The following is a 23,799-nucleotide window of genomic DNA, read 5'->3' on the forward strand; positions in this document are numbered from 1 at the left end:
ATCATGTTTTGGAGAGCACTCCACCCGCTGCTTCGCCGCGCATCTAGTATTAAGTTACAGTGGGTTGGTTTTTCTCGCCACGCGCTTATACTCGCACGTATTGGCCGATCTTCTTTAATTAATATCTCGAAATTTTACGAGTTGTTTTAAAAATGGTATATGATTTTCAGTTCGGTTTAATGATTTACTTATGGTTTTTTTTTTGGCGGGTGATAGGACGAACACCCTGTGTATACAGGGTGTTTCCGATATCTCACAACAAAGTAAATAAGTACATCTCGTTAAACTGAACTAAAAAAATCTTATATTATTTTACAAAAACCACATAAAATTTCGAGATATTAATTAAAAAAGATCGGCCAATGCGTGTGGCTAGAAGCGCGCGCCGTCATCATGTTTTGGAGAGTCCATCCATCGCTTCCTTCCCATTCACCGTTTCGCCGCGCGCCGCCATCAAGTTACAGTGAGACCGCCTTCACCGCATTGACCGATCCTTTTTAATTAATATCTCGAAATTTTACGTGGTTTTTGCAAAATAATATAAGACTTTTTAGTTCAGTTTAACGAGATCTACTTATTTACTTTGTTGCGAGATACCGGAAATACCCTGTATGTACAGGGTATCTGAGAACTTTTTGCAATCCCGAAGTGTGAAGGTAGATTAGCTCAAATTAAGAAGAAAGGTCCTCTACTGTTTTGCGATATTCGCAATTAACGAAAAATTAATTAAAGAAGATCAGCCAATCCGTGCGAGAGCCAATAAGCGCGCGGCGAGAAAGGCCATCCCACTGTAACTTGATACTAGGCGCACGACGAAAGTGGGGGGCACTCTCCAAAACATGATGGCGGCGTTTCAGCATTATGTTTAGTGAGTAAGCTCCGCCCACCCAATTAATTTTTCGTTAATTATTGCGAATATCACAAAACAGTAGAAGACCTTCCTTCTTAATTTGAACCAATCTACCTTCACACTTCGGGATTGTAGTTATCAGACACCCTATGTATATATATATACAGGGTATCATGAAAGTGATCATAATTTTAAAAAATTAAGATAGATTGGCTCAAAGTTAGAAGAAAAGTCTTGTACAGTTATGCAATATTCGCAATAATTAACGAGAAATAAATTAAAGAAAATCGGCCAATGCGCGTGGCTAGAAGTGCGTGGCGGTGAAGGCGGTCTCATTGTAACATAATGGCGGCGCGCGGCGAAGCAGTGATTGGAGAGGGAAAGAGCTTTCGTCGCGTGCCTACACACTCATCGCTCCTCCCCTTCCCAATCACCGTTTCGCCGCGCGCCGCCATTATGTTACAGTGAGACCGCCTTCACCGCCACGCACTTCTAGCCACGCGCATTGGCCGATTTTCTTTAATTTATTTCTCGTTAATTATTGCGAATATTGCATAACTGTACAAGACTTTTCTTCTAACTTTGAGTCAATCTACCTTAATTTTTTAAAATTATGATCACTCATGACACCCTGTATACACACACACACACACACACACACACACACACACACACACACACACACACACACACACACACACACACACACACACACACACACACACACACACACACACACACACACACACACACACACACACACACACACACACACACACACACACACACACACACACACACACACACACACACACACACACACACACACACACACACACACACACACACACACACACACACACACACACACACACACACACACACACACACACACACACACACACACACACACACACACACACACACACACACACACACACACACACACACACACACACACAGGGTGTCGTTTTTTAAAAAACGCACCTCGATAATTCTTCAATGAAGCATTTTCAGCAAAAATGTTTCAGACAAAAGTTGTATGGCTTGAAGGGGGACATAATATGGTACCGTTGGTTTGACCTTGGGTTGGGTGACGTTGGGTGAATTGTTTCGGAGAAAAAATATGTAATTTGCAATTAACAACTACATATTTTTTCCCAAAAATAACTATTTTTTCTTTACACCAATTGATCCTCACATTATTTTGTGCATAAAAGTATTAAGGTAAGATAGTCAAAAAATGAATATTTTACTAGATATTTTATGGTTTATGTAAAATTAAGATATTATTTTAAGCCTCATAACTCAAATAGAACTCAATGAAAAAATACTTTATTAAGTGTTTTGGAAAGCTCTCGAGATAAGCTACAAGAATATGTAATAAAAAATAGGGAATTCCGTTTAAAAAATTCAAAGTGACCTTGCCCTGACCTTGACCCAAGGTCAAACCAACGGTACCATATTATGTCCCCCTTCAAGCCATACAACTTTTGTCTGAAACATTTTTGCTGAAAATGCTTCGTTGAAGAATTATCGAGGTGCGTTTTTTTAAATGGGACACCCTGTATATATATACAGGATGTCCCTGAGCACTCCATCACGCACTTGTGAGGAGGTAGAGCGTAGTAAATTAAATAAAGAAGTCCTATTCCATGTAACGATTTTTACAATAATAATAGAAAAATTAATTATTAAAATCGGATGAATGAGAGAAGCGCTCGACCGCTCGAGCTATAGCACGGCCCTCCGTATCAGACATTGCCTACCGAGGCGAGGGGAGGGACAGCGCGCTGCTACTCGTGGTTACCGCCATCGCCATTTTCACGTTTCGCCGCGCGCCGGCAGGCAATGTCTGACACGGTGGGCCGTGTTATAGCTCGAGCGGTCGAGTGCTTCTCTCATTCGTCCGATTTTAATAATTAATATTTCTATTATTATTGCGAAAATCATTAAACGGTATAGGACTTCTTTATTTAATTTACTGCGCTCTACCTCCTCACAAGTACGTGATGAAGTGTTCAGGGATATACAGGGTTAATTTGCAAAATATGTAATTTGCAATTAACAACTACATATTTTTTCTCAAAAACAACTATGTGTTTTCTTTACACCAATCCATTCCTCTCATTATTTTGTACATAAAAGTATTAAGGTAAGATAATCGAAAAATGAATATCTTACTAGATATTTTATGGTTTATGCAAAATTAAGAAATGATTTCAAGCCTCATAACTCGGAAAGTACTTAATGAAAACTAACTTAATTATAGTGTTTTGAAAAGCCCTCGAGATAAGCTACAAGAATATGCAATAAAAAAATAGGGGGTTCCATTTAAAAAATTGAAGGTGACCTTCACGTGACCTTCAAACGACTTTTTAAGGTCAAACCAATGACACCACCTTATGGCCTCCTTCAAGCCATACAACTTTTGTCTGAGGCATTTTTCGCTATCGCCCCTATCTGAGGAGATATTCCCGTGGACGTATTAAAATGGCCCTGTATATATATATTAAATTAAGGAATATTAATTTTTGCGCACAAAAACTTGCATTATTTACGATTATGATTTAATATTATTGTTATATCTAAGAAAATAAAATGTAAACAATATATATTGAAGCAACTATATCCTTTGTATAACTTTTTAAATAAGCGCGTAAATTGTCGCTTTCTTTTTACTTTTTTTTTAAAGATCTGTTAAAAAAATTAAACTTAAAACCATTAAAAACTTAAATTAAAACCATAGCTGATATAACAAATTGTTGTCAAAGATTAAAAGTTTCTTAATAATACATTTAGTTTTATCAAAAATTTCTTTAACATGTTATAATGTACCATAACTATAATACAATAAAATGCATAAAAATAGCTTTTCCCTGTTTTAATCACAAATTTTTCAAAATTGCACGTGATCATGAAAATTGTACATAAAAAAACTTCAAATTGATTACTCTCTTTCTTGTTTCTTTTTTTTCTTCTTGAACCATGTGTACATATAAAAAATTATATGTTATATCTTTTATAACAAATTACATATCGCAAAAGAAATATGTAATAGTAGCCTGCAAGTTTATCTGATCTCGTGAAAATTGAAATTTCTTGTCTAATAAATTATATTAGAGTTCAAATTGAGTAAATTATATCAGCATCAGATTATTTAGTAAATTCTTTCTCTATTACTACTACTTCCTCAATTGTCATATAAATGCTGAAATGTATTTGTATTGTTCTATCATAATTTATATATGATTAGATCACATGTTTCCGTTCACGATGATTGATCAATGAATGCGATGTACTATGAATCAATCAATTCTTTTCTTGAATCTGGTAATGGTTTATTTGACGTGATGTTAGAATCCAATATGATGTCCTGGATGTTCCTAGAAACCAGCAGCAGATTCGCAATAATGGATTGTCTGAATGGATCATTTAACATATCTATCCCCTTTGCCTACTTTTCTCCTATATACACACATACATACGTGTGTGTGTGTGCGCGCGCGCGCCATGTATGTATGTATGTATGTATGTATGTATGTATGTATGTATATATGCATGGATGTGTATATTTTTGTATGCGCGCGCGTATATATACGTATGTGTATGTATGCATGTATGCATGTATGCATGTATGCGCGCGCGTATATATACGTATGTGTATGTATGCATGTATGCGCGCGCGCGTATATATACGTATGTGTATGTATGCATGTATGCATGTATGTATGTATGTATGTATGTATGCATGTATGCATGCATGCATGTATGTGCGTGCGTGTGCGTGTGTATTCCCTTCATTTTTGGCCTGATTTTTCGCAAACCCGCTTTGAACGAACCACTCGATTATCGGAGCGCACCGGACCGGAACAGACCGCTTCGGATCGCTTCACACCGCAACGCACCGCACCGCACCAACACCGCTCTCTCTTTCTCGCTACTGCAAACTGCTTACAGCCCCCTGCTACTCGGCTTACTGCTTACTCTCAGCTACCCCATCATCGGCTACACCCGCGCCACGCCACTCCTTTCCACCGCCTGTGGCACCATAAAATAACAACTTAGTTATCATGAAATATATGCGTCGCATCCGTGTATGAAAGTAGTGGTAGTTTCTTTTTTATAGGATAAGGAAACACACAGGGAATAAACAAATGGGAATATGAGGGATATATTACAAAAATATCGAATTAATATATCTAAAATACATGTAAATTTGATTATAGTGTAACCATTAGATTAACTTTGCTATCAAGATTTTATGTATCAAGATCGTAGCACGGAATAACAGCAATGGTAGGTACAAAATATTAATTTATGAAACATAAATATCTCGCGCAAACTTGTATGTATATACGTGATTTCATTTTATTTAATCTATAATTTTTTCAAAAAATGTATGAATTATATTTTTCATATTATATGCATTATATATTTCTATTTTTTATAATATAAAAAATAGAAATATATAATGCATATAATAAAATAACAATATATATATATACTGCTATTTTACGAAATTATAAAATAATTGTACATATACATTTTGATTATAACAATTATACATGCAATTAAATTTTTCGCGAAATACTAATTTAATACCTCGTAATCACCCTTAAATCCAAGGATCTATAAGCTTCTTGTTTCTTAGATTTCTAAAAAAATTCCAAGAACTAGCCAATCGCTAGCAAATAGGTAAATAAATATAGGTAATTTTAACATAATATGCAATAATGTATAATATATATCGATGTATACAGGGTGGGACATTTAAAGTGTTACAAGCTATTATTTCTGAAAGTACACATTATAACAAAATGTTTCAGACAAAAGTTATTTGACTCGAAGAAGGATATAAGAAGGTGCTATTGGTTTGATCCTGGATAGTCATATGAAGGTCACATGAAGATCATCTTTAATTTTTTAAATGGAACCCCTATTTTTGTAGCTTATCTCGAAAGCTTCCCAAAACACTATAATAAAATATTTTTTCATAGAGTACTTTTCGAGTTACGAAATAATTTCTTCATTTTACATAAATTAGAAAATATGTCGTAAAATATTCATTTTTTTATTATCTTACTTTCATACTTTTATACACAAAATAATGAGAGAAATCAATTGATGTAAAAAATGCACAGTTGCTTTAAGAAAAAAATATGTAACTTACAAAATTACATATTTTTTCTTAAAAACAATTGTGTTTTTTTTTACACCAATTGACTCTTCTCATTATTTTGTGCATAAAAATATTGAGGTAAGATAATCAAAAAATGAATTCGAGATATTTTATAATTTATATAAAATAAAGAAATTATTTCAAGTCTCATAACTCAAAAGTACTCAAAAAAATACTTTATTGTAGTGTTTTGGAAAGCTTTCGAGATAAGCTACAAGAATGTGCAATAAAAAATAGGAGTTCCATTTAAAAAATTAAAGGTGACCTTCATGTGACTTTCAAACGACTATACAAGGTAGCCAATGGTATCTTCTTAGTCCCTCTTCGAGTCAAATAACTTTTATCTGATACATTTTTTACTATAACGTGTACTTTCAGAAATAATAACTTGTAATACTTTAAATGCCCCTCACTCTGTATATGTATATATATATGTATATAATGCACACATGTATATATTTAATTTCTGTATTGTATTTTGTATATACGCACGCACACATACGCTCGCACACATACATACATATGTGTGTTTGTATATTGAGCAAAAGTTATTAGATTTTATCTTTAAGGCTTTTAAGGAATTATTTTTTGCTTACATATTGTTTGTACAAGTAAAATTATATATGTAAATTTATTACACATACTAAATAAAAAGAAAAATTTTTTTTTATTCATATACCAGCTAAAAAATACCTTGTATAAAACAACGAATATGTATGTATATACCTTGTATATATTTTTTATATATTTTGTATATACTTTGTATAAAAAAAAGAAATTGTATTATTTATTATTTTAATTAAACATATTTAGTAATTGGCAGAAGTCTAAAGTAAAAGAATTTTTCTGATCATTTTTCCCCGCAATACAACTGAATGAATAACAATTATAATTTAAAAATAATTTGAAAAAATTTATATTTTAGTAAAAACTATCTTGTGATACACATTGATTTAGCATTTATATATTATATATACAGAAGTTTTTTTATGAATAATTACCTAGAGCAAGAGAATATTATATATTAAAATTCATAAAGGAAAAACAAGGAATACGTAGACAATTCCGTTTTCTGCAATCCATTGCGCTTTATTACAAATGAATCTACGATATGCAGATTTACATGAACGATTGCCTATCAACACAAAACTTATTTCTAGAAATATATTGTCGTGCGTGAAAACAAACCTAAAAATTTGAAATGATTCTCCAAGTATTAAAAAATTTTCCTTGACTTTAGTGTGCACACCCAAAGACATTGTTGACAAAAACATTCTTAAGTAATTAGAATATTATTATAAAGAATATTTTTATTAAATACAGATTTAGGAATATTTTTTTCTAATTTTTATAAATTATTGCAATAGTCAGGCTTTCAAAAAGTTATGTTATGTGTTATTTCATTATTAATCTCTCTTTTAGATTATAGAGATTATTTTCTTATCTATTATTAATATTGTTTTTTTTTATCAATAAGAAGATAAAAGAGACAAAAATTTCAATTTAAATTAAAAAACTAAACATTGTTGTATTTTGAAACTAACTGATTATTCAATACTGATATCTATGTATATTTTTATACAATTTTATTCTCACTATTTTCTAAATCTTAAATCTCATTCAGAAAGAGTTCTTTTTACGAAATGGGATTGTGACAGTATGTAGAAGAATTTTTGAGCAAACTTTATTTGTGATTTTAGAAAATTAATAAAGCTCTAAATGTGAAATAGACAAAAAAATTGTTTATATATATTTGCAATGTTTGTCAACATTGTTCAAAAGTGTGTACTAGCATAATATTATATGACAGAGAATATTTAGAAAGTAGAAGAATAAATCATAATAAGACTTTATTTCTATTTTGCATTATTAATCTCCATCGATGAAAAATATCGTAAATGCTGCATGTAGCTTTGTGGATTTCACAACAAATGATGCATAAATCTAACATCATAAAATTTATTAATTAAAATTTATTGAATTACGAAGTACGATTCAAATTTAAATCATCACGCGAATGAGCAGAATTAATTATCAATTGATTAATCATGAAACATGAACGGCGATAGTTGCATAACGAAAACGTCATAAAACGCGAATAAAAGGAAAGCATGTGAGAAAAAAATACACGTATTACAGAGCAGAAACTAACTCGCGTCTCCACAAATCAAGGAAATATGTAGTTATTAATTGAAATATATATATATATATATGTATATAACATGTATGTATTTAAATGATAGAAGAACATGAAGAAGCGTGCGAGTGTTGCTATAGTAGATGATGGAATACCTTTTGCAATCTCAACATAGATTATTCGGCACTCGTTGGATGCGCACACACTCATTGTCATCCTCTTGCATGTTCTTTGACAAGCTCAGTCCCTAAAAATAAAAAAAAATTGATCGATTATAATAAGTGATCTAATAGCTTATTGTTGTTTGAATCATTTTAACGACGATATTAATTAAATAATTCTTACCTAGATTTGGAACGGCTATCCTTTTGCCTGTCCTGAGACTTGCTGCGTGAGCGTGACTTTCCGCGCGAGCTTTTGCTATCAGAACGAGAGCGACTACGACTGCGGGTATAAGAGCGCCTACGATCTCTATCGCGGCTACGCGATCTACTGCGGGATCGAGATCGAGAACGCCTACGATCCCTACTTCTACTGCGTGATCTATAAACATGTTCAAATATTAAAACTTGTATATATATTTGTCTACTATAAGAAAATAGCTGTACATTTTGGAAAAAACCCTGCACAAATCTTATGGAAAAGTGGTTTCAATGAAACTGTCTAAAAGTTGGATTTTAGTTTATGACCTCCTGATCTAAAATCCCAAAGAACACGACTTTCAAAAACGAACAGATTTTTTGTTACAAGGTTTAATTGTTAAAACCGGACAATTAGATTCATGTACGCTGGAACATACGCATGTATTCGACATATGGAAATATATGTGTATGTTGATATATTCGCATGTATGCATGTGTGTGTGTGTGTGTGTGTGTGTGTGTGTGTGTGTGTGTGTGTGTGTGTGTGTAGAGGGTGTCCCATTTTAATTATGCATATCGATTAACATCGCAGAAAGTGGTTGGGTGAAAAAATGTTTTAGACAAAAGTTGTAAGGTTCTGAGGGGGACATCTGATGATGACTTTGGTTTGATCTTGAGTGAATGTGCTAAAGACATATGAATTCAATTTTGTTTTTTTAAATTCCTTATTTTTTCATTGTACATTCTTGTATTATATCTCGAGAGCTTTCCAAAATACTACAATAAAATATTTTTTCGTTACGTACTTTTCGAATTATGAGGCTTAAAATAATTTCTTCATTTTACATAAATCATAAAATATCTCGTAAAATATTCATTTTTCGATGATATTACCTCAATATTCTTATGCATAAAATAATTAGAGGAATTAATTGGTGTAAAGAAAATACAGTTTTAAAACATAGTTGTTTTTACGAAAAAGTACGTAATTTGCAATTAACAGTTACATATATTTTTTTTTAACAACTATGTGTATTTCCTTTACACCAATTGATGCCTCTCATTATTTTGTGCATAAAAATATCGTGGAAATATCATCGAAAAATGAATATTTTACGAGATATTTTATGATTTATGTAAAATTAAGAAAATATTTCAAGCTTCATAACCAGAGTCCGCATCTAACGTAGCAAAGAAGGCGCATCGCTGCATAGAATACAAATACATATACATATATGTATAAATATAAAAATATATGTTTATTAGATCACTAGACCGGCGCGGCGTAGACGGTACTGTTTTTCGCGACGCTCAGCTGCCAGCATGCACTTGGAAAAAACGGCACCGAGATCCGGACTCTGCTCATAACTCGAAAAGTACATAAAAACACTACAAAAAAGTACTTTATTGTAGTATTTTGGAAACCTCTCGAAATATGCTACAAGAATGTGCAATAAGAAATAGGGAGTTCCATTTAAAAAAAAACAAAGTTAAACTCCATATGACCTTGGCACTTTCATTCAAGGCCAAACCAATGTCACCATCAGATGTCCCCATCCAAACCCTACAACTTTTTGTCTAAAATATTTTTTCATCCGACCATTTTCTGCGATGTTAATCGGGGTATACAATTAAAATGAGAAACTCTGCGCGCGCGCGCGCGCTATCTCTCTCTCTCTCTCTCTCTCTCTCTCCCACACACACACACACACACGCGCGCGCGCGCGCGCTTACACGCGAATATATCAACATACACGCATATTTCCACATGTAATATCGAATACATCTCCAGCGTATGCACATGCATCTAATTCTCCGTTTTGACGCCTGTAACAAAAAATCTGTTCATTTATAAAGGTCGTGCTTATTGAAACTTTTGATCAGGAGGTCATAGATGAAAACACCCAACTTTTAAACAATTTCACTAAAATCACCATAAGATTTGAGTGGAGTCCTTTATAATTGTACTTATTCTGCCACTTTCTCTATTTTATTAATCCCAGTAAATACTGTTGCAGTGATAGAAATGTGAAAATAACAAATAATATAGAGTAAATTACCTATATGAAAGTAATAAAACAGAATGTTACAAATAATATACATAAGTATGATTGGTTGAATTGTAATTACCCATTCATAGATTAATTATAATTTCATAGATTTAACATATAATATAACATATGTAACAATATATAACAGTGTAGTTATATAGAATTGATACATACAGAATATTGGTCATGTATAGAGTTGGTAATTAAGTAATCAAATCAATTATGTAATTATGTAATATATCATACATATTATTTTGCAACATTACACAACAGTAATATAAAAGAGAGAGATTATTGCAATATAATATTGTTATATACAGGGTGGCCCTGAAATAGTTGGTCAAAATCAGGGATTGGATTGGGTTCGTCATAAGGATGAAAAAAGTTCTCATAAACGTTAGTTCAAAAATACATCCCGCAAGAGTTACAACTCATTTAATTATTAATACCTGATTTAGAAAAGTGGAAAACCATGAAAGGAAAAAACTTCATTTTTATTTACAGAAATTGTTGAAAATGTCCACCGTTAACTAAAACACACGCTTCCATCCATCTAACCATTGACTGTCTAACACGCTCAAAGATTCCTGGCGTATTTCTTATAATTTCGTAGCTGTTGATAATTGTTAATTGCAAATTACATATTTTTTCTCAAAAATAACTGTGTTTTTTTACACCAATTGATTCCTCACATTATTTTGTGCATAAAAGTATCGAGATAAGATAATCGAAAAATAAATATTTTACTAGATATTTTACGGTTTATGTAAAATTAAGAAGTTATTTCAAGCCTCATAACTCGAAAATATACTCAATGAAAAAATACTTTATTATAGTGTTTTGAAAAGCTCTCGAAGTAAGCTACAAGTAAGAATGCAATGAAAAATGGAAGTTTCCATTTAGGAATTTGGAGGTGATCTTCATGTGACCTTCAAAAGACTATCCAAAGTCAAATAATTGTCACCATCTTATGTCCCCCTTTCATTCATAGAACTTCTTTCTTTACCACTTTTTTATATATGTCAAACTAACAGAGTTATTTGAGGTGTAAGAGTTAAATGAAACACCTTGTATATATTTTCTTTTGCTTATTGCTACATGATAAAATTAGACTTAGCTAAATCACATTTAATTTTTCATCTTTCATTTTTCATAAATGAATGTATATATAAAGCATACAAAGAATGAATAATATAAAATCTAAAGCATGTCTTTTTTTTGTCAATTTAATTTCTAATGCAATCCCAATAAGGAATATCCAACAAATTATTTGAAATTGGATGGATAAATGTATGAAAAAAAAATAGTCCATTAACTATCTATTTAAAGCAAAAAATTTAAATTTCAATGTAAATTAAATCCTCAATTTTATAAATTAAATACACTGATCTTTATACATAATTAAAATATAGTCATAGGCTGAATAGGACGATAAAACTGATGACAATAGAAATTCGAAGTTGTAGATTCTTATAAATTAAAGTATATATAAAGTTTATTATAAATGCGCTCCATTCCATGCGATTTTCGATTCAAAATTTTTATTTTTTCTTCCTGATTGATCTGTTAAGTGAAAAAAAAACAATAAACGAAAAAATTATATTTCGAAACGCAAAAAATTTCGCTAAATGCAATAACTTTGGCTTCCGATGTTCTATTCAATTACATATAGAGATATCAGTGATTAAATATATATAATTTGTTTCATTTAATTATCTCCATATTCTATATGAATCAAATCTATATAAAATATAATTAAAATATAACATATATTACATTTTGCATGGAAAATTACAATTAATATCTTATCAGTAATACCTACTTGTAACATTTCATTTTATTATTTTTATATAACATTAATATAACAATGTTTACTGGGAATATTAATAACATGACAAAGTAATGAGAACATTATTATAAAACATATTTTTTTTAACCTTATACATTATTGTAATATTCAAGCTTTCAAAAATTATGTATTGTTATATATTGTTTGTTTTATTCATCTGTCTATTAATTTATTAATCTTTTATCTATTTTTCATCATAGAGATTATTATTTTTCTTATCATCCATTATTAATATATAATATTGTTTTTTTATCAATAAGAAAGTAAAAGGAGTAAAAATTAAAAATTGAAAACCATATTATTGTATTTTGAAACTGATTATTCAATAAGACAAGATTTAGCAATTTAGTCGATATTAAATTAACTTATGTCTGAAATAAAAACATTAATTTGTTTCAAAACTGATATCTATGTTATATACAATTTTATTCTGAACATTTTTTCTAAATTTTAAATTTCATTCAGAAAGAGTTTTTCTTATAAAATGTGATAGTTGCAGTATGTATTGTATCTAAAATGATAATAACTTACCGTCCACGACGACGACTTCCGCGGCTTCGATGAGGAGATGTTGGACGTCCATATCGTGCCATTTGAACTCTGAGTTCCCTGCCATCCAACAGCCTTCCATCCATGGCATCTAATGCATCTTCCGCATCACGCTTATCGTAGAATCTATCAAAAAATATATTTAAAGCATTTGATTTATGCTTTTTGAACATTTTCAGGATTTTTTCTTCTAATGTATAATTAATGTATAAATTGTATAACGTACTATAATGTATAAATTTTCTGATACAGTCTCTGTTAGAAATAATTTTACAATTTTTATAAGAAATAAAAATTTTTAACAATCACAATTTTCTACAAATTTGTAAAAATTGTAGAAATTTGTGATAAGTTGTAGAAAGTTGTAGTGAGTTGTAAAAAATATTTATAAATTTTTACAAATATTTTTATGAACAATGTAATAAATTGTAAAAGTTATAAGTAATAATTATGTAATATAGTTGTAGAAAATCACAACTTCTATATGTATACTTCTATAAATTTTTGAAAAACTACGAATATAATCTAAATTTTATAGTTTTTTAACTGGTGTAAAAAATATATAAAAATAATCTAAAAAATCTATAATATAATAATAAAATATTATAATTTTCGTGAAAAATTATAAAATTATTTCTATCAAGGATTGTTTAATTTTGTTAGAGAACCTTAACTCTTACATAGTCAATATAAAAACTATCGGAATGGTTAGGCTCTAAAATCACACGGTATATAATGGAACTCTTGTCATGACGTCAGCACCATTATCAACCGCGTCCGTGTATTTGGGATCTTGGAAATGTTAAATACATACATATCCCGTTAAATCGACAATATGCTACATACTCACGGTGCATCAACCGCTGTCACATCTGATCGCTCACCTGACAAATGCGAAGCCGCGACTTTCGCGCGTGAAGCGATCGCGGGGGATGTAAATATCGCCGACTTCACCACAACGCTCGAACACGCGCCTAAGATCCTCCGGCGTTGTCCTGTATGTAAGATTGTCGACTTTCAAAGAGACCATCCCATCGATACGAGGCGGAGGTCTACCATAACTCATCTTCACGAATTTGCTTCTTACGATTGAGCAGGCAAGATTTTTAACTGACGAATTTTTTCCAAGTCAATTATTCTATCCAAAGACCACAAAATTCCAAGGCTCCGAGGACCAGCAACAAGAAGATGGCGAACGCTTTGAATTACTTTTCGGAATGGAAGAGACTTTACATATAATGATACTAGATACTAGATTGAAACACAGTGAGTCTGTTCTTTTTAGCTGCACTGCTACACTAATGCAATTAGTTAGAGTGAAAGAAAGTATGTTTGTCTCTTTCTAACTTATTGCACTAGTGCAGCAGTGCAGCTAAAAAGAACAGACCCAGTGGATGCATCCAGAAGCACAACCGCTCACTGAGGGGCTAAGTAGCAATCGAATATGATTGGTGAATTCAAACATAGAAACCAATGGCCGCATTCAGCGGACTCAACCGCTAAGTAGCAATCGAATATGATTGGTCTCTACTTTCAGGTCCGACCAATCAGCGTTGAGTTACATCGGAAAATCTAGTAATGTTGCCCAACTGTTGAGTCCGCTGAATGTGGCCAATCACAGGCCTGGTTTACACCGTACGTCTTTTGATAAGCGAATCAAAAGTAATGCGCACCAAACGTTTAATTCGACTGCGTTTACATCAAATGTACGAACATAACATTTGATACGCGTATCAAACGGTCGGTTTGCCACCAAGCCTATGCCCGTTTCTACCAACACGGTTTAAGGATTCGTATTAAGTTAGCCGGAAATTTTTCAGCCAACCAAAAATCTCCTTATGGAATCGTTTGTATTTCGTATGAAGATGTTTGAAGTGTGATTAAAAACGTTTGTGAGTAATTAGAATAATTATAAAAAATTAATCATTTTTACAGTATGTAGTTAGCCAACATAACTAAATATTAAAAATTCTCCTTATGAATCGTTTGTATTTCGTATGAAGAGTTTTGAAGTATAATTAAAAAGGTTTGTGAGTCATTCGTTTAATTTTAATTAAATTTTTTTATATTGTGAAGTTAGCCGGAAGCTATATAAAATGGACGCCATCCTGTGATTGGTCGATTTGCTTATGGTAAATACTAAAATTTTCTCATGTGTACTGACTTTAAGTGTAAGCAAAACGAGCAAATTTATCTCTTTTGTAACTTTTAATCCATGACTAATTTATTATTAATTCCGCATAATCGCATAATATATCATGGATCGTGGATAAGCGTAGATAATTGAAATATGTTTTTCTACCAATAAATAAGTAAATCTTTTATAATTGTTTTATAATGTAGTCATCATTCAGAAAATGATCACAATTTGTGATTATGTATTTAATTGTTATTTTATATTCGCTTTCAAATAATAAACTATATAATAATAAAATTTATATAAAAAGATGGTAATATATGTAATCCAATTAATTATAATTGACAAAATAATTTCTTGTGAAAAAATAAAAGTAAAAAATATAGAAGAATTTTTTTTATAGCTTGTATAAAAAATCAGTTTTATGCTAAGTATATTATAATTTTCTGGACTGTAGTAATATTTAATATATAATTTTTGCTATATAAATATATATTTCTGATATAAAATCTATTTCTACAGATAGTAAGATCGGCTGAGTTATGTCACAGAATATCGGAAGGCTTACATCAAAATGCGAGAGAGAGGAGATGGCATATATCAATATGAATCCATTGCTGATGTTGTAAGAGCAAAAATAGATATCTCTGTAGATTTTATTATTTTTGCATCCGAAAACTTGAAAGTTGCCCATGCCTTATCGGAAATAAGTCTTCTTTTGTATTTTCAAATATAAATAAGCGCACATTTTTAGCATATTCTTTTATGTTATCATTTTTTTTGTTAATTATTATTGATTACTTTGTTAATTATTGTCAATTAAGAAGAAATATATATTTATATAGCAAAAATTATATATTAAATATTACTACAGTCCAGAAAATTATAATATACTTAGCATAAAACTGATATTTTATACAAGTTATAAAAAAAATTCTTCTATATTTTTTACTTTTATTTTTTCACAAGAAATTATTTTGTCAATTATAATTAATTGGATTACATATATTACCATCTTTTTATAAATTTTATTATTATATAGTTTATTATTTGAAAGCGAATATAAAATAACAATTAAATACATAATCACAAATTGTGATCATTTTCTGAATGATGACTACATTATAAAACAATTATAAAAGATTTACTTATTTATTGGTAGAAAAACATATTTCAATTATCTACGCTTATCCACGATCACGGTCTTACATACAGGTCTGGAAACTCAGGCCTTTTTTAGTGGTGGGGAGGTCTCACTTAGTGTGTCCGTTTTTCGACTAGAAGTCGCAATACGAGCGAGAGAGACAGAGATAGACGGCAGTAGTCGTTCTCTCTCTAACATACGTCTAAAATGACTTCTAGATCGCAGCGAACCTAGCAGGCAAGCCGTGAACTTCCGAAAAACGGACACACTAAGTGAGACCTCCCCCACCACCGGAGTTTCCAGACCTGTATGTAAGACCGTGTCCACGATCCATGATATATTATGCGATTATGCGGAATTAATAATAAATTAGTCATGGATTAAAAGTTACAAAAGAGATAAATTTGCTCGTTTTGCTTACACTTAAAGTCAGTACACATGAGAAAATTTTAGTATTTACCATAAGCAAATCGACCAATCACAGGACGGCGTCCATTTTATATAGCTTCCGGCTAACTTCACAATATAAAAAAATTTAATTAAAATTAAACGAATGACTCACAAACCTTTTTAATTATACTTCAAAACTCTTCATACGAAATACAAACGATTCATAAGGAGAATTTTTAATATTTAGTTATGTTGGCTAACTACATACTGTAAAAATGATTAATTTTTTATAATTATTCTAATTACTCACAAACGTTTTTAATCACACTTCAAACATCTTCATACGAAATACAAACGATTCCATAAGGAGATTTTTGGTTGGCTGAAAAATTTCCGGCTAACTTAATACGAATGCACTGGCTGCGTTCAGCAGGAAAATCTGCTTTGCAACTGTTGTAAAATTCGTGAATCTGATTGGTGTATGCTCTTAGATTCAGTCAAAATTAAGAGCATACACCAATCAGGCTCACGAATTTTACAACAGTTGCAAAGCAGCTTTTTCTGCTGAACGCAGCCACTCACTCTAGTGTGTCTCGTCGTCCGAAGCGGACGTAAGTTACCAAAGACTGAAACCATAGTTGTAAATTCCTTTGTTGTAAAATATATTTTTATAAGGACAAACTGAATGTATCAATCCACCCGGCATCCAACGACAGTTAATAGGAAGTCTTTAATAACCAGACTCCCTATAACGATACGACCAATGTAGACCCGGCTTAATACGCGTATCAAGCATATGTGTAGCGCTGTAAACACTTGTGCATTAAAGTCACTAGATATACAAACATTCGCCATTTTGACTCCAATAAGCGGTTCATTCAAATTATATATTTACATGACCCCTTAATGATAATGTATTTTTGGCAATTAATTTCAGCAATTTTCTGCATTTTTTGTTGTTATTTTCGCTTTTTGGAATGCGAAATAAACAAAAACCTTTTTCGCTTTGATTTCTATAGCCTTTTACGCAACAACCTAGTCACAAATGCTTCTCAGATTTCACATACAGGTTAGAAAATTGCACTTAAAGTGTACATACATACGTAACAAAAGTGTGCACTTGTACTTTTTGGCGTCCATTTTGGCTCCAAATCCTTATACATTGAGTCTTATGGATTGCGGTACTTTGTATATCTAGTGACTTTATTGTGCATCAAAGAACGAAGGATTATTTCTGACTGGTCGGCCATTTTTCGTTTATATAACACTACTGTTAGCCGTGTTCCGAAATTACTGCCAGTTTACTGCCAGCACTGAAAATATATAATACGTAAATATATACATAAGGCTGATGGCAGAGAACTAGACGTGAGCTCTTACGTCTGTCGTAGTCGTGGACGTAAAGTAAGACAGAGAAAAACCGTATGTCGTAAAGACCATTGTGAATGCGGAAAGTGCATCATGAACGAGGTAAGTAATATTAATATATAAATATATTGAAATACATATTTCTGAATATTTTATTTATAAGTAAATATACTAAAAAAGAATAAAATAAAAATAACTTTATTTAAAATGATTTGTCTTCATTTCGTTTATCGAAAAAGTAATTGTCAAAATAGTAATTGTTATTTTAGGTTAATTAATATTTTTCTTTGCTATTTCAAAATACATTGATGGAAAAAATTTTCTTAACAAAATTTCTTAATTAATTTTCTTAACAAATTTTCTTTCTATTTTTTAAAATTTGTATCTAATTTTTAATTTGTTTCTTCAACAGAAAATTTATCTTTTTGACAACCGCTACTAAGAGTAATATAAAAAAATGTCTGATCATTTAAATTACTGCAATACTATTGCTGATTTGCCTGATGAAATCAGTACAGATGACTGGGATAATGGTTGTGAATCTGCATCTATTGATATTAACGAAAAGAGTGGCGATGAGCTTCTCATTGAATTATATAGAGAACGTCCATTTTTATATGATAAGAATAATACCAGTTTTAAGGATTGTTTGATGAAGCAAAATGCTTGGGATGAAATATCCAAAATAATGACTGAAACTAATGGTGAAAAATAAATTTGAAAATTTATATAATAAATCATATAATTACAAAATAATGTTAATACACACACACATATATATATTAATTTTTTAATCTTATACTTTCTGTTTAGGTGACATGTACACTCCTTCATATTGCCAAAAAAGATGCATCTCCTTAAGAGACCAATACAGTAGAGAGAAAAGGAAAGCTGAAATTGAATGTAAAAGTGGAAGTGTTGCGGCTAACTTCTTTTACCACTTCTCTTACAGTAGATTCCCCAATTCGAAATGCCAAAGCTATGAAACATGGTAGGTCACCTGTCGCAAGATATCTAAAAAAATATAATAATTATAATACACTTATATTAACTATCTAGATATTTAGGCATGAAATATGTACTTCAATAAATACCTTAAAGTTATTAAAAGTCGTAACTCTGGAATTAAAGCACGAAAACTTTGTTTTACCAAGTATGGATTTATCATATGTAATAATTGCTGAAAATGTACCAACGTCATTCTGGTGTAGCGATAAAATAATTCAGAATCGTTTTTTATTTCTTGAAATAAATTGTTATAATCTCCATATTGAAGTCTCTTGTCATTGATCGGACTCACAAGCCATCTAACCACCTGATTTGCCTTTTTTTACGTATCAATAGAAAACACAAGTTTATCCAGTACATCACCAAAATAAAAAATTCCTTCTTTTTCATTTTCATTAAAAAGTGCTGTTATATATAAATGTATACTGAAAAAAATAATATATAAAATTTGTTAATAATTTACTTATTTTATTGATAATAAATAAATCATAATTAATTCATAATATGATGTACATCATATTTTTAAAGATATTATTAGATTTTAAAATATTTTTCTCAATGTGCAATATATTTTGAAAAAATAAAGGAAAATACTGGTTAACCTAAAAATAGTTACTATTTCGACTATTTAGTAAAATAAAATGAAGACAATAAATCATTATCTTTGTTTTTATATTGTCTGTATTATTTTTAATTTATTTTAGTATATTTACTTATAAATAAAATATTCAGAAATATGTATTTCAATATATTTATATATTAATATTACTTACCTCGTTCATGATGCACTTTCCGCATTCACAATGGTCTTTACGACATACGGTTTTTCTCTGTCTTACTTTACGTCCACGACTACGACAGACGTAAGAGCTCACGTCTAGTTCTCTGCCATCAGCCTAATACTTGACCGTGATTGGTCGATTTCCTTATGTTTACGTCTTACGTGCTTATGGAATTTCATGTGTGATGGCCCTTACCCTTTAAAATCTCATTGGGTGCATCCAGAAGCACAACCGCTCACTGAGCGGCTAAGTAGCACTCGAATGTGATTGGTGAATTCAAAGATAGAACCAATCACATTCAATTGCTACTTAGCCGCTCAGTGAGCGGTTGTGCTTCTGGATGCACCCATTGGCTGCGTTCAGCAGGAAAAGCTGCTTTGCAACTGTTGTAAAATTCGTGAATCTGATTGGTGTATACTCTTAGATTCAGCCAAAATTAAGAGCATACACCAATCAGGCTCACGAATTTTACAACAGTTGTAAAGCAGCTTTTTCTGCTGAACGCAGCCATTGTAGACGACGCTTTCAGCGGACTCAACCGCTAAGTAGCAATCGAAAATGATTGGTTTCTACTTTCAGATCCGACCAATCAACGTTGAATTACATCGGAAAATCTAGTAATATTGCCCAACTGTTGAGTCCGCTGAATGCAGCCAATCATAAGATAATTCAGTGAGCTTTGCGATCGTTAAATGGAACGCAGCCATTGTAGGTAGTTTTAAATAAACTCTCCTATTGGATATCATCGTACATCGAAAATTGGACGTGTGGCAGTGTGAATTCTCCATTATTGTACGCGCGTACACATATAGGGTCTGTTCTTTTCAGCTGCATTGCTGCACTAGCGCAATAAGTTAGAAAGAGACAAACATACTTTCTTTCATTCTAACTAATTGCACTAGTGCAGCAGTGCAGCTGAAAAGAACAGACCCATATACTCTAATCACTGTAATTCCTCAAATAATTGGGGAAGGTTATGGAATTTATATTTATTTCGTAAAATACTTTTATTAAAGAATTGAAGAATTAATTATGGAAAATCAACCATTAAATTCAATCGAAAAGCCGCCACCGTATTCCAATGTAACGGCTTTGGCACCTCCGACAGGTGTGTTCTAATTTTTAGGTTAGATTGATTTGATTTTCACAGAAATATTTTTTCTTTCTTACGTTTTAAGAAAGTACAATTTTCCGTAATAATATACAAATAATTCAATTTAATCTAAATTAAATTAATCTTATTGATATTTATTTTTTTAAAGTATTTTTCGAACTAATAATTGAAAATACTATGTATTATACATGTACAACTAATTGTAAGAGTAAATGTTTGTAGCTAACTATATATAAATAAAAAAAAAATGATGTTATAAATATATATATATATATATATATATATATATATATATTTTGTTAAACTGTTTTTGAATTTGAAAAAAAGTAATATTTATATAATATGAATAGAACACAGGAAAGTGACAGCAAATTACTTGCAAAGCATTGTTTATTTCACATATAGTTTACTATAAACTTTATCAGTAGTGAATATATCATGCCAACCACCTCCTGGATACTATCCTAGTAATACTGATACTGGTTATCAAGGAAGCCATGTCCCATCATACGGTTCTACAGCAATCATTGTTCCAGAAATTATTTTAGTTGGTGGTTGTCCTGCGTGCAGAGTATGCATTGTTTTTTTATTATTTGAATGTTATGTATTTGTCTACACATATTACAAAGTCCAAAAAATTGATATTCAACTCACACAATAGGTAGGCGTGATGGAAGATGATTATACATGTCTTGGTCTACTATGTGCGATTCTCTTTTTTCCCATTGGAATTATTTGCTGTATGCTACTAAAGACGAGACGCTGCTCGAATTGTGGAGCTTATTTTGGTTAACTAAAAATAGAATGTGTATACTTGTAAAAAACAAAATTTCATCTCGAGTACATTTAAAAGGGAGATGTTTAATATTATAAGTGATAAGGACTTAATGTTAAATCAGAATATATTTTTATAGTATATAAGTGATAAGGGGGGACTTAATGTTAAGTCAGAATATATTTTTATAGTAAAATAATTATATGTATGTAAAAGTAGAATAAAGCTGAAAAAATAATTCAAACTGATAATCATTAATGATTATGTAAACGACGATTTTCAAATATTTTTTGTTTTGAATACTTTTTTTATATGAAAAAAAATATGAATATTTATGTGCATCTTATTATGTTCTTATTATAGTCTTGTTCACTTTTGTTTTATAATGCTACTTTCTCATTAAATTGAAAAACTAAATTGGAATAATGTGTCATATCTGTTTACATATAGATATGCCTATACAAATAGAAGTAATAAGTTTCACAATAATAATGTTGATAAATAAGTAGCCTTATAAAATTAATACATTTATATTTATATAATTATAAAATTGATAATTTCGCAAATATGTATACATATTAAAATTTATAGTTTTTAATAGATTACTTATTAACTATACTTCTTAATAGAAATATTTCATAGAAATCATAATAAAATTATACTAAATTAATACTGAATTATATACCGCAATCTTGATTAATTCATCTTTTTTATTATAATTTCATTAAAAATTTATTAAAAATTCTATTCAATAAAATTTAATAAATTTTGTGAAAACCCATACAGCACAGAAAAATTGCAGACACATTGTAGAATAATTTTAATGAAAGATTACAATATTGTTATAAGACATTACTATATCTTTGCTATAAAGTTGCAATGTTAAAATATCCTCCTTTAGATAGATTACAATGAAATATGTAATATTACAATGCAGTGTATTTATAATAATGTAATGTATGTACAGGAGCCTTTTATCTTAACATTTACACATTTCCTTATTTAGCTTACATCTGTAGTTATAAATATTACTTTATGAGAGTAAGACAGTTTGGATAATTTTAAAACGGAAGATAAAAGATCGAAATTTTTGTAAATGGATTTCCATTAGATGCACGTACACTTTTACGTACACCAAGAATAACTGAATTAACAAAAACACATTCAGGAGAATATTTGCACTATGGTCTTGAGCATGCATTAAAACAACAGCTTCAACTTCTATCTAATACTGATATTGAACAAAATTTACAATTAAATCTTCATGTGGATGGTCTACCAATCTCAAAAAGTTCTCAAAGCGTATTATGGACGCTTTTAGGACAGATTGCTCATTCAAATTGTTTACAACCATTTGTAATTGGAATATTTCATGGCTACTGTAAACCTTCACAACCCGAAGAAATACTTAATGAATTTTGTGCCGAATATTTACATCTAAAACAGAATGGTTTTATGTATCAACAAAAAAAATACATGATATCTATTAGAACTGTATTATGTGATGCACCTGCGAGAGCTTTTGTTACTGGCATTGTTGGGCATAATGGATTTTTTGCATGTACCAAATGCGAAGTAGAAGGTGATTATGGTAATAATAAAATGGCTTTTCTGAAAGAAGATGCACAATTAAGAACAGATGAAAGCTTTAAAAATCGAACCAATGCTGAATATCATAAACGTCAAGACAAAACACCTTTTGAACTTATATCTTTATCAATGGTGTCTCATTTCCCATTGGACTATATGCACCTCGTATGTCTAGGAATAGCAAAAAAGATATTAGCACTTTGTATTAATAGTTGTAAGACTGTAAAGTTGCAGTTAACTGCAACTGCAGTTAAAAATAAATTATCAGAAGATTTGATATCTGTAGCAAAATGGATTCCACTAGAATTTGCAAGAAAAGTGAGAAGTTTGGATGAGTTTTGCAGGTGGAAAGCTACTGAACATCGTACGTTTTTATTATATGTAGGTCCGATTGTTTTACAACGATATTTACCAGAAGCAAATATGAAACATTATAATTCTTTGCATTGTGCAATACGTATCTTATGCGATCCAATTGATTATAAATATAACAATGAATATGCGTATAACT

The 23,799-nt window shown here is 30.7% G+C and overlaps 3 protein-coding genes and 1 long non-coding RNA gene across 8 annotated transcripts; 2 read left to right on the top strand and 2 right to left on the bottom strand.

The window, feature by feature from the left end:
• Positions 1-1,755: 1,755 nt before the first annotated feature.
• Sc35 (SR family splicing factor SC35) lies at positions 1,756-14,226 on the bottom strand. Of its 3 annotated transcripts, XR_014437720.1 has the most exons (6): positions 13,865-14,226; positions 12,963-13,106; positions 8,515-8,712; positions 8,325-8,416; positions 4,693-4,891; positions 1,757-4,236 (listed from the first exon to the last, which is right to left on the bottom strand). XR_014437720.1 is itself a non-coding variant. In XM_083093707.1 (4 exons), the coding sequence occupies exons 1-4, from the start codon at positions 14,044-14,046 to the stop codon at positions 8,410-8,412; spliced, it is 531 nt and encodes a 176-aa protein (XP_082949833.1). In that variant the 5' UTR covers positions 14,047-14,226; the 3' UTR covers positions 7,096-8,409. The 3 variants fall into 3 exon arrangements, 1 of the variants encoding a protein (XP_082949833.1); XR_014437719.1 differs by having other exon boundaries at positions 1,756-4,891; XM_083093707.1 differs by lacking the exons at positions 1,757-4,236; positions 4,693-4,891 and having other exon boundaries at positions 7,096-8,416.
• Positions 14,227-17,967: 3,741 nt separating this feature from the next.
• LOC145968739 (uncharacterized) lies at positions 17,968-19,287 on the top strand. Of its 2 annotated transcripts, XM_083094447.1 has the most exons (4): positions 17,968-18,121; positions 18,432-18,723; positions 18,833-19,010; positions 19,079-19,287. In XM_083094447.1, coding segments are annotated over exons 2-4 (426 nt in total). In that variant the 5' UTR covers positions 17,968-18,121; positions 18,432-18,476; the 3' UTR covers positions 19,080-19,287. The 2 variants fall into 2 exon arrangements, with proteins under 2 accessions (XP_082950573.1, XP_082950572.1); XM_083094446.1 differs by having other exon boundaries at positions 18,833-19,287.
• LOC145968741 (uncharacterized) lies at positions 18,725-19,927 on the bottom strand. Its single transcript, XR_014437843.1, has 3 exons — positions 19,801-19,927; positions 19,114-19,452; positions 18,725-19,033 (listed from the first exon to the last, which is right to left on the bottom strand). It is a non-coding gene; the product is annotated as an uncharacterized LOC145968741 (long non-coding RNA).
• Positions 19,928-20,706: 779 nt separating this feature from the next.
• On the top strand, positions 20,707-22,039 carry LOC145968069 (membrane protein BRI3). 2 transcript variants are annotated; one of them, XM_083093303.1, is made up of 3 exons: positions 20,707-20,917; positions 21,352-21,494; positions 21,585-22,039. In XM_083093303.1, exons 1-3 carry the CDS (start codon positions 20,842-20,844, stop codon positions 21,714-21,716), a joined length of 351 nt encoding a protein of 116 aa, XP_082949429.1. In that variant the 5' UTR covers positions 20,707-20,841; the 3' UTR covers positions 21,717-22,039. The 2 variants fall into 2 exon arrangements, with proteins under 2 accessions (XP_082949429.1, XP_082949428.1); XM_083093302.1 differs by having other exon boundaries at positions 20,708-20,917; positions 21,349-21,494.
• Positions 22,040-23,799: the final 1,760 nt, after the last annotated feature.

The sequence above is a fragment of the Camponotus vicinus genome, unplaced genomic scaffold (genome assembly GCF_025532165.1).
Source record: "Camponotus vicinus isolate PSW18456_S1 unplaced genomic scaffold, iyCamVici1.0 SCAF_3, whole genome shotgun sequence".
NCBI lineage: Eukaryota > Metazoa > Arthropoda > Insecta > Hymenoptera > Formicidae > Camponotus > Camponotus vicinus.